The 12015-nt window shown below is 48.9% G+C and overlaps 2 protein-coding genes across 2 annotated transcripts; one reads left to right on the top strand and one right to left on the bottom strand.

The window, feature by feature from the left end:
- Positions 1-176: 176 nt before the first annotated feature.
- On the bottom strand, positions 177-386 carry N7482_004491 (uncharacterized protein; the record flags this gene model as incomplete). The annotated part of the gene is made up of 1 exon (XM_056686616.1): positions 177-386. One exon carries the CDS (start codon positions 384-386, stop codon positions 177-179), a length of 210 nt encoding a protein of 69 aa, XP_056545358.1.
- Positions 387-1264: 878 nt separating this feature from the next.
- Positions 1265-10497, top strand: N7482_004490 (uncharacterized protein; the record flags this gene model as incomplete). The annotated part of the gene is made up of 13 exons (XM_056686615.1): positions 1265-1893; positions 1950-2460; positions 2512-2635; positions 2698-2810; positions 2873-3302; positions 3363-3591; positions 3695-3816; positions 3870-6982; positions 7041-7397; positions 7454-7794; positions 7862-8109; positions 8245-8339; positions 8389-10497. The coding sequence occupies 13 exons, from the start codon at positions 1265-1267 to the stop codon at positions 10495-10497; spliced, it is 8421 nt and encodes a 2806-aa protein (XP_056545357.1).
- Between the last annotated feature and the right edge of the window lie 1518 nt (positions 10498-12015).

Here is a 12015-nt window from a genome sequence, read left to right as displayed (position 1 = left end):
AAGATTGAAGATTAGATCACTTGTAAACTGTATTTAGATTTTAGAGAGCATAAGCCTTTTCTTTATATAAATCCAACAAATTCATAAAAGCTTGGTTCAGGGAGGTAAATTGGCGGACAATTCTTCAGATTCCTTCGGAGAGAATTTAGTGTCAGTGAGATTGGCATGAGCCTCTCTCAGAGCATGCCAAGGATCGTAGCTTTACGCCCCATAAGGATAGCGGCCATTGTGCCGCCCTGATAGCGCGTTATGGCATCTTCATTCGCTTGCACGATCTCGGAGATAGCAGAGATGCTGGTAAGGACATTGTTTGCCTGCACTGAGAATGCAGCGGAGACCGCTAAAAACGGAGACGCGAGAGTGACCAAAGTGCTCAGTAGACACATCGTGGAGATGATGATGGGAAATCGGATTGAGCAATTGAGAAGTAATAAGGGGATGAGTCTTACGGAAAAGTCAATTCAATAGACTGTTATATACTACGGTACTAAAAATCTAACATGCCAATATTTACAAAAAGGAGAGACTTTTGTTTTTGGCAGGAGGATTTAGGATTTAGGCGGCTTGTTATTGCAGCAGTGGCAGGTCTTAGGATTCGCTAGTCTGTCGCTGGACCATTGACAGCAGCGAACTAGTTTGGCCCTATACTTGAGCCGGCCATCCTAGATATACCTAGCTATCACAGGAAATTAAGGCGAGCCTAGACCTTTCCAAGCCTAGCGCTCTGCAACTCAGATGAGCAGCAGATTTATTGATGCGGGAAATACAGCTGCTATCGAACTAGGGGTGCCACATGCAAGGGGCTTTCCCCCTGCATGACGACTGAAGATCTTCCGAGCATAGATGCTCTAGAGCCACAGTGAAAAATTTAAAGATGTGTCTATCTTGCCAATAGAACCTGATTGCTCAACCTGGCTGTTCTAAACCCACGGCCCACTTGACAAGCTGTCAAAGCTAGCCCTGGATGATTTCCATTCCCACGAAACCTTGGATGAAGACGTGTCAATAATTGCAGATTCTTGGACTATCCTAAAAAATTACACATCACCCATTGTGGGCCGATGTGATGTTGGCTGGAGAAGATGACTGCCCGTTGAGGACCGTTTAGATGTGTGTCAAGCGATGTTTTTGCTGGTCCAATTATCCGATGCATATTTTAATTCTAGATATTCCCTTTAAATCCTTTTTTTTATCATGACTCTACTTCCATACTGTTTGAATCCCCGTCCCGGTCAACCTATAGCCTGACTGAAAATTGTCCGAGATGCCGCCTATTCCACCTTACCCCGTTCCCGATGTATCAGCACGGCCAAAAGTTTCTATCGATTCTGCAGCCGCAAGAATTCATGCATCGTCAAGTGAATCGTTCCAAAATGCATGCGGGCAAGTGAGCGCTCAGGAGGTCCCATTTCCGGTTGCAATCGTTAGCATGGCTGTGCGACTCCCCGGAGGGGTAAACACGGTGGAAAAGTTCTGGGAGATGTTGATCAACAAAAAGGATGGACACTGCAAGGTTCCAGAAACCAGATACGACGCGGATGCATTTTACGATGCCATTCGACCGGGCACAGTCAAAACTCGGCATGGGTATTTCTTGGAGGAAGATATCGGCCACATCGACCGGTCGTTCTTTTCCATGAGCAAGACTGAAGCAGCAAAACTGGACCCACAGCAGAGACTCCTTCTGGAGGTTGTATGGGAGTGTATGGAGTCTGGCGGCCAGACAAACTGGCGTGGAGAGAGCATCGGATGCTATGTTGGTGTTTTTGGTGAAGATTGGTTGGAGATGTCCAGCAAGGATACGCAGCACATTGATCGATTTCACGTCGTAAGCGCCGGAGACTTTGCGCTTTCCAATCGCGTGTCGTATGAATATGATTTACGAGGACCCAGGTGAGCGATACCGATTAAGACACCATAAATGATCTGGATTCTCATATAACCGGCAGCATCACATATCGAACGGCTTGCTCGTCGTCTATGGTCGCGTTACATGAGGCCTGTCAGGCATTGTATAGTGGTGAATGTGCCTCCGCCATTGTCGCTGGATCGAACATTATCTTGACGCCCACCATGACCATGTCTATTTCAGACAACATGATTTTATCACCCGATGGAAGATGTAAGACATTTGATGCCACCGCTGATGGCTATGGTAGAGGAGAAGCGATCAACGCTATCTACATTAAGCCTTTATCGGAAGCTCTGCGACAGGGTGACCCTATCCGCGCCGTGATTCGATCCACCGCTGTCAACTGTGATGGAAAGACACCAAGTATCACAACGCCCGGCTCAGAGGCCCAAGAGCGCCTTATTCGCCGTGCATACCGAAAGGCTGGAATTGAGGATATATCCAAGACAGGCTTTTTTGAATGTCATGGAACTGGAACCATTGCTGGCGATACGGCAGAAACATCGGTTGTTGCTAAAGTATTCCCAGACGGTATCCATATTGGGGCGGTTTGTCGATCCAGATGTTGCTTATCTGCCAATTTGCTAAGGATGTGCTAGGTGAAACCAAATGTTGGACACTCAGAGGGTGCGTCAGGATTAACTAGCATCATCAAGTCTGCCCTCGCCCTAGAGAAGAGGATAATTCCCCCAAATGTGCACTTCTCAAGCCCAAATCCAAACAGTAAGTTGATTCTACTGACTGACCTCGTATAACTACTACTCACTGAAAGTTTTACTTGAAAGTTCCGTTTCAGGAGGCAGGCCTAAAAGTGCCACTAGAGCCAACCCCTTGGCCTGAGGATCGATGTGAACGAGTCAGCGTGAATTCCTTTGGGATAGGCGGAACGAATGCGCATGTGCGAGTCTCCTGTCGCGGGCGTATTGAATAATTGCCGTTATGCTTACTCACTTTATTCAGGTAATCTTGGAGTCTTTTTCGTCAATGTCCCAAACCAACACGGAGCAAGCATCCCCTCCAACAGGCGCTCGAGTCTTGGTCCTGTCTGCCAAGAGCACAAAATCTTTGCAAAAGGCCATTGGTGAGTTGACGCAATACACTGCGCGGATTCCATGTTCAGTGAATGACCTGGCATATACGTTGGGCACTAGAAGGGAGCATCTGGCGCATCGAGCGTTCGCGATTATGGACCAAGATGGCGAGTTGTCGGACTTTGAAAGGGCGCGTGACGTACCGTCCAGTATCACCTTTGTCTTCACTGGCCAAGGTGCACAATGGGCGGGTATGGGGAAGGAGTTGATGTCGGCATCTACTCGCTTTCTGAGCAGTATTAAAGCCCTGGATCACGAGTTGTCTAGATTCACGAATCCTCCTTCCTGGAACTTAGAAGGTAACTCCCAATATACCATCCCAAAGACAAGCTCAGATAATGACTTAACGGCGACTCCAGAAGAGCTCTTGAAAGACGATGAATCAAGCAGGATCCAGAACCCCGAATTTGCACAGCCGCTCTCAACAGCAGTCCAAATTGCACTGGTCGACCTTCTCGCAGAATGGGGCATTCGACCGGCTTCAGTCATTGGACATTCTAGTGGTGAAATTGCGGCAGCCTATGCCTCTGGTGCAATCAATGCTAGAGTGGCCATTGCCATATCCTACTTCCGGAGGCAAGGCCATCAGTGAGTCGACTGTGAAGCCCGGTGGCATGGCCGCGGTTGGCCTCGCCATTGAGAAAGTTCGAAAGTACTTGCTTAGTGGTCTGACCGTGGCGTGTGACAACAGTCCACAGAGCGTAACACTCTCTGGGAATGTGGATGCGCTGGACCAGGGCCTGAATCAGATTCAGGTAGATGATCCGGATACATTTTTGAAACGACTCAAGGTCTCTGTTGCATATCATTCCGGTAGTGTGGTCCCCTTCTTCCGCTTGAGAAGCATGCGTCTGACATTTCGATAGAGAGCATGAAGGATGCGGGGACAATTTACGAGAAGTTGATGATACCATTCATGTCTCATAATGGCGCCATGATACCACTCTATTCAACCGTGACAGAAGGCGTCATATCTGATCCATTGATCCTGAATGCAGAATATTGGCGAGAGAATCTGCAATCCACGGTGTTGTTCAACGGAGCCGTCCAACGATTGCTTCGAGATACACACTCGCCAACGATTTTTGTCGAGATCGGGCCCCACTCAACTCTTTTAAGCCCATTGCGTCAGATCCTGCGGAAACACGACGATGATCAGGCTTCAAAGTATTTTCCAACTCTTGTTCGTGGCCAGCCGCAATGGAAGGCTCTTCTCACTACTGCTGGGCGACTTCATACAAACGGCGCGTCTGTTGACCTATCAGTGATCAACGGCACAACAGGCAATTCAGTTCTGACTGATCTTCCGGCTTACTCTTGGTTACACGAGGAAAGTTCTTTCAGCGTAACTAGGCTGGTCCGAGAATGGAGAGCCCCTAACGAGCCTCACCATGAGCTTTTAGGTCCTCGGTCTCTGGAATCCACAGATATAGAGCCTTCGTGGAGGAGGGTTCTCTTCGTGGGACACGTGCCCTGGCTATGGGATCACATGATCGGAAAAGAGCTCGTTTTCCCCTGCGCCGGGTACATCGCCATGGCCGGCGAGGCAATTCGACAGACGACGGGATCGGACGAATACACTATTCATAACCTGACGTTAAAGACACCCCTCCTGCTGCAAGATTCTGAAGCTGCAGAGCTAGTGACCAGCCTTCGTCCGGCAAAGCTTACTGTTACTGCCGATTCTGCCTGGTACGATTTTACCATCACGGCATACCAGAGCGGGTCATGGAAAAAACACTGCAGTGGAAAAATCAGAGCGGGCGCGGTGAAGCAGCACCAACCTCACAAATGCATTTCCTATCCGCGGATGGTCTCTTCAAACGCTTGGTACGAGACGATGAAAAAACACGGCCTTAACTTTGGCCCTGAGTTCCGAAGACTGGAGAATATTTCTGCCAATCCCTGCAGCCCCCAGGCAGGTGCCCGTGTCCAATATAGCAATGAGAAGGATGCAGGAAAATCCAGTACATATGCTCTCCATCCGATAATAATCGACCAAAATCTTCAGATGCTTGGCGTTGCAATGACACGCGGAGTGTCTCGTTATTTGACAAAGCTTTGCATGCCCGTGGCGATTGAAAGCATATACATCGGCCCGGGCCAAGGCACAATGCACATCGATGCGTCCTGCAATCCTGCCAGCGACTCGATCGTTGGCAATGCAACAATGGTATCAGATGACAAGGTAATCCTCTCAATGGAAAATGGAATGCTTTTTGCAGTTGAAGAGTCAGATGGAGCAGAGGGAAGTGATTACATGATTGCCAGCTTGGACTGGAAACCACACATCGATCTGATCTCATTAAGCGAGGAATTGCTGCCTCGTTTGTTGAACGGCCGCTCATCACAGCTCATGGAAGTGGTCTTGAGATCCATAATCATGGAGACTGCGGCAAATATTCGGTCACTGCAGCCAAACAATCCTCACTTGGAAGAATATCAACGATGGATCTGTTTGCAGGCGGACTCAAGGGAGAATGTTGATAACTGCAAGAACGCTCTTTGTCAAGATGATCATCTACTTGAGGCCATCAAGGAAATGGAGAGGGATACCCCTGAACTGTCTGCCGTGTTGAGCCTAGCACGAAAGGTTGCAGCGCTTTCAGTCGATCTTGTTGAAGGAAACATTACCTCAGAAGATGTGGGTGATGAAAAAGAAAGCCTGTTATGTTTGTACCAGTCACTGGCAGCCAACGCAGGCTGTAGAGACTTTTTCTCTCTTCTTGGTCATTCTAACCCGATGATACGAGTGCTTGCGGTTGGGGTAGGCAATGGATTTGCAGCTATCCAAGCTCTGTGTGGTCTGACGTCAAAGGACGGTACTCCCATGTATTCGAGGTACACAGTCACCGACAAGTCGGAAGAATGCATCTCCAATGCAAAAGGGAAACTCACATGGGCTCCCGATATCGATTACATGCTGCTTGAGATCGCTCGCGATCCCATTGAACAGGGCTTGGAGCCCGAGAGCTATGACTTGATCGTCGCTTCCGAGGCATTTGATGCAGACATGCCTATGTCCCCCTCATTGAAAAATCTATATACACTACTTGCACCTGGCGGACGGCTATTTTACCAAGGAACCTTCTCGACCAACCCGCTGGTAACGTTTGTTATGGGTGTTTTCCCAGAGTGGTGGGCACAGCAAAATATGAACTGCAGCAAGCCTTCAATTTCCTCCGAGCAATGGAAGACTGAGGTCCAAGATAACGGTTTTGATGAAATTGACATGTTGACTGTGAACGACTCATCGTTATACCATGTCGGCACGGCGATTGTATCACGGCCATATCCTCCGATCACCCCTTTAAGAGAAATTGCGTTTCTCTATTTGACCACTGCCCCGGTCTGGGCTCAAAAGGTGGCAGACGAGCTAGCTACGAAAGGACACTCTGTAACGTGGTTCGCCTTAGGACAACGGCCACCTCCAGAAATGGATGTGATATCCGTCATTGACTTGGAGGGTGCGTTTTTCGACAACATCTCCACAGAAAGATTTGCTCAGTTTCAGCAATTCGTTAGCCACATCACAGATTCCCATGTTCTCTGGATTACCGAGAGCTCGCAAATGTCATGCAATGATGCCCGATTTGGCTTGGCTTTGGGAGTTATTCGGACAATCAGACACGAGGTGACGCCCGACTTTTCCACCCTCGAGCTGGATAATTTCGACGATACTTCAGTGAACGCCGTCATTCGCGTTCTGGAGCATATTAATCGGCAGAGAGCCTGTTTACTGCTGGATCCAGACCGCGAATTTGCATTAGAGCAAGGCAAGCTTCACGTTGGCAGAGCCCACTGGGCCAGTGCTAGGCAGGAGTTGTCCGCCGCGAAACCTAAGAACTGCGACAATAAGGTCCTTGACATTAGCTCCTATGGACTATTGAACTCGCTTGCCTGGCTAGAACAGCCTTTCCGTCCAATGCAAGATCATGAGGTTGAGGTTGATATGAAGTACGTGGGCCTGAACTTTCGAGTAAGTGGTGGCTTTGAAAAACGTACAAGAAAGCTACTTGCTGACCAGAAAAACTCAGGATATGATGGTTGCTCTGGGTGTCGTTGGTGATAGGAGTGAATTTGGCGTTGAAGCCAGCGGTGTCATCCGCCGAGTGGGATCATCGGTGAAAGATTTCAGTGTTGGTGATGCCGTCATTGTCGCCGGCGATGGGCTTCTGTGCACTCGCAAGGTAATCGCGGGCGAGCGTTGCTTTCCTGTTCCCGATGGAATGTCATTGGATGATGCGGCCACCGTAGCATGTGTCTACAGCACTGTCCTCCTCTCACTCGTCCACATCGGCAACCTGCGGCAAGGCCAGTCGGTCTTGGTACACTGTGCATGTGGCGGCGTCGGAATCGCAGCCATTCAAGTGTGTCAGATGCTAGGAGCTGAGGTAAATTGGCGTGGTCCAGTCTTCCAAGAGATATCAGAAGCTAATCAACAAGCCAGATCTTTGCCACGGTTGGGAATGACCAAAAGGTTCAGCATCTCATAGACACATTTGGCATTCCTCGGGATCATATATTCAGCTCACGCGATTCCTCTTTTTTGCAGGGTGTGATGGAGCAAACCCAAAATCGCGGAGTGGACATTGTTCTCAATTCCCTGTCGGGCGAGCTTCTGCACCTTTCTTGGCGGTGCGTTGCCAAGTTTGGAAGAATGATCGAGCTCGGAAAGCGTGATATTTTGGGTTACGGCCAGTTAGATATGGAGGTCTTTGCGGGAAATAGATCGTTCACAGGAGTCGATGCAAAACAGATCATGGATGAAGACATTGGTCAGTACCGAAGGTAAGTGATCTGGTTTGGAAACTATAGGCACGATGTTGCTCCTCCGCTAATTCTGCCGGGAATATAGCATGATGCAGGAAAGCATGAACCTCCTGAGAGAAGGCAAGGTCAAGCCTATTCGACCGCTCACCATTTTCGATGCAGTGAACGTCGATCAAGCGTTTCGCTTCATGCAGACAGGCAACCATATGGGCAAAATTGTAATGAGGATGCCCGAAAATCCCTCAGATCTGCCTGTCTGCCATAGTTCAACCTTCATTTCTCTCCCCTCCGATGCCTCTATTCTTATTGTTGGCGGGTTGGGAGGGTTGGGACGTACGGTCGCGACCTGGCTAGTAGAGAAGGGAGCCCGAGACCTAGTCTTTCTCAGTCGATCAGCAAGCGATTCTCCAGAGTCTCTATCTTACATGAAAGAACTTCGGAGTCAAAACTGTTCTGTGACAGCTATAGCCGGAAATGTGGCCAACTTGGAGGATGTTCGACGCACAGTTTCGGCCTGTAAGAGGCGGATTGCGGGTGTGATACACATGCCCATGGTGTTAAGGGTAAAGGTGGCCCCTGTTATATGCACGAACAAGCTAATAAAGATAATAGGACCAACTACTTTCTAAAATAACGTATGACGAATGGATCTCGGTCCTGGTGTCTAAAGTCCAAGGGACATGGAATTTGCACAATGCCGTTGCCGACTGCAAGCTGGACTTTTTTGTATGCTTTGGCTCTCTGGCTGGCCTCTGTGGAAATGCTGGCCAGTCAAATTACGCGGCAGCAAATGCCTTTCTCGATGCTTTTGTTCAATATCGTCTGGGGCAGGGCCTTGTGGCAAGTGTGATCGACCTCGGATTGATGAACGATGCAGGATTCGCATACGAGAATGCGCCGAAGCTCATCCAACGAGCTAAATCGGCGTCTATGCAAACAGTTGAGGAGCGCGAGCTGCTCCAGACTTTAGAATTGGCAATCTGTCGACCGGGTCAGGTAGCGGTGGGACTTGGAACAACGAAGCCCTTATCCACCTCGGGTGTTGTGCCTCCTTGGACTCGGGATGCGCGCTACAGCCTCTGGTCAAATATTGTTTCTGCAAACGAGGCAGGCGCATCTGGGATCGATGGAGATCTTAAGGAGCTGATGGAGGCTGTCAAAAGTAATCCCGAGATACTGGACGACCCTGCTACCAAGGAACGAATTACCAAAATCATCGGAATGGAAATTGGCTCTCATCTAGTCAAAATCGAGGATATGGATGAAAGCGAGGTCTTCAATATCGTGATCGAGTCCTTAGCTATGATCGAGATCAGAAGCTGGTACCGACGCCACCTGGGTCTCGAGTTGCCCATCGTGGAGATTTCTAACGCCCAAACAATTGGAGGTCTCGGAAACGTCACCGTGCAGGCTCTCCGTGCCAAGTACCAAGCAAATAACACGGAGTCTTCCGAAGTGGATAGCAGTCGCCCATCAGATGGAGAAAACGTTCAGTTTTTGCAAGATACAGTGCTAGGACGGAGTATCCGACCAATTTCACAGCCAGTTCCAGAGTGGTATACTGACACAGAAGGGCATGTACTGTTAATAGGCGCGACAGGCTTTGTGGGCACATTCCTATTGTCAATGTTGGTATCATTGCCCGAAGTCAACACGGTCACCTGCTTGGTTCGCGCTGCCTCTACTACAGCGGCAATAAGGCGACTTGAAACGGCATTTAGCAAGCTTCAGATTCCAATGGATTCCTGGGACAAGATTCAGGCCGTTACAGGAGATATTACACAGCAAGGCCTTGGTCTGCAAGGCACTGAGTTCACTCGCCTATCTACAGAATGCAGTGCCATCTTCCATCTGGGGGCGCTCGTCAACTACACCCTCCCTTACTCCACACACAGAGACACCAATGTTCTGGGTCTCACCAACGTCCTCAACTTTGCCAATACCCATCGTCTCAAACCCGTTCATTACTTTTCTGGCATGGCAGCATATGGCCCATCTGGGTTCTTAAGCGGTCAAACATACGTGTCCGAAAATGAGAGGCCAGTGGCGGGCTCTGGCTCACTGCAGCACCATACTGGCTACTCGCTCAGCAAGTACGTTGGGGAATGCATCGCGTGGGATGCTATCTCGAACGGATTTCCACTCGCGATCCATCGGGCTGGCTTTGTTCTGGGGCACAGTGTGACTGGAATTGGAAATGCAGATGATGCTATCAATCGCCTCATGTCTACGTGTATCAGTTTGGGCTCATACCCAATCCCCCCGGCTCAACGAAACTGTTTTGTTCCGGTCGATTTTGTATGTTCAGCCGCATTGCACATATCGATGTCGAACAGGAATCTCGGCCAAGCTTATAACCTAATTCATCCGGACCAAAGCCAAAATATCGACCTTTCAACGACGTTCAAAATGCTCAGTCAATTGACCACCCCGCCCCTTCACGCTGTGGAGCTGTCCGAATGGGTGAGGCTAATGTCGCAGGTTATGGGCCATCGTCTAAGTGGTATTGCTCCGATTGTTGCCGAGAGGCTAGCAGAAGGATCTATTTGGTGGAATAATAAACAGGGCGGCATGGTGATACATGGAACTGAGAATCTCCATAGAGCTTTGGCGGATCGACCGGACATTCTTAAGTGCAAGACCATGTTTGAGCTGATCAAGACATATTTCACGCAGTGGTCGCAATTACCAGAAGGCGGCATTCTGACAAAAGGGGCATGAATAATGTGTTACTTTCCAACATTAGACCAGACTAGAATATTCTACCTTACGGTGCATATGCACCGGAAATGTCTGGCAATGCTTGACTTTCCCTTTCCGTTTTAGTGCTCACTCCTCGCCGCATTTTGATCACTGAGTAGAATTGAGATTAGTGGCTATGGTTGGATCTATGATAGCAGTGGTGCCTCCAATCACCCTTAAAGAGGCCCATCGTCCCGGGCATTGTGTTATCAGTATGTATACCTCTCAATTCGACCGGTCTTACAGACAAACTTACCAGGAGGGATGGCGATGACCGTAGGGATCGACACGGAGTTAATACCAGGGGTAGGTCGAGGTCGAAGCATCCGTGAGGGTGCTGGTCAGGGTTGTCAGATTTGAGTACCTGACAAAAGTCGTCCACTGAGGAATCGTAATGGTGCTGGTGCTGGAAAGAGGCATCGGAAGCCAGATCAGCGAGACACCAGGTGGCGCAGTCACTATTGCTACTTAAACGAGTATGGACGTGATTAACCAGCGTGGATGAATTTCGATCACTGCAACAATGGTCTAAAAAGTAAATTTCTTCGGCAAACTGATCGGTGGTTTTTCTATGTAGCTAATTCTTAACAGCCAGCGACGCGGTGGTTACAATACAAAAATTACTGTAGACTTCCGATTCGTAGCCGATTATTGAAAAGTGTATCTCCTAGTTCAAGGCACAAGATTTGCTACCTTGTCACACAAGGACAGAGCATATAGTGTTTATCTTACGAGGAGACCTCTTCATATGGGAAATCAATTATTTAATACAATATGTTAGAACCTCTGGTACGGTTCTTGCGAGGTACAGTGGAATCCGAGTCGAAGAACACAAGGTGCTGTCTTCCTCACCAAAACTGTAAGCGAGACGTGGATCTATCTTATGCACCTCTATGGGTGTGGTGGTGCAGGGCAACATCTTGCTCATGTCCATGGACGAGTTTGTGGCACAGTGACTTCGCCGCAGCCATCGACAGAGCAGATGCAGAGATGGAGAGAGGTCACATTGTACTGTATATGGAAGAGAGTCAACGGATATATTGTGGTTCGAAGAAGTGTGGGTTGCCATAGCATAAAACAGATCAGGACAGGGGTACATAGTATGTCCCGCTTGGCAGGCGACAAAGTGTAGCATGATGTTAGGCTACCTGGTGCTCCTTGCGCCCCATACACTGCAGGGTAGCTGGAAGGATGCAAAAAAAGCCACTTGGCCAGGGTCATCCAACTGCCAAGGAAGTATAAAAATAAGCCAGGTAATTGACGATATCACCTCAACAAGCCAGAGTATGAACGGCCTAGCCATTACGGTTTGATTCCCTTGAGATAAAAGCCACTTGGCGTTTGCCTTCTGATAGATTGTTGCTATCGGCTGAAGGCAATAGGCGACAAATACCCTCGATGCAGGTATGACACGCCGAGAGGATGTAAATGATGCCATACCATGTGAAGCAGCGGTTATTGCAAAAACAACCCAAATATGTGCTTTGTTGGAGCTGT

Source organism: Penicillium canariense (assembly GCF_028826845.1).
Source record: "Penicillium canariense strain IBT 26290 chromosome Unknown utg000002l_segment0_segment0, whole genome shotgun sequence".
Lineage (NCBI taxonomy): Eukaryota > Fungi > Ascomycota > Eurotiomycetes > Eurotiales > Aspergillaceae > Penicillium > Penicillium canariense.
This window is presented reverse-complemented; position numbering and strand designations above follow the sequence as displayed.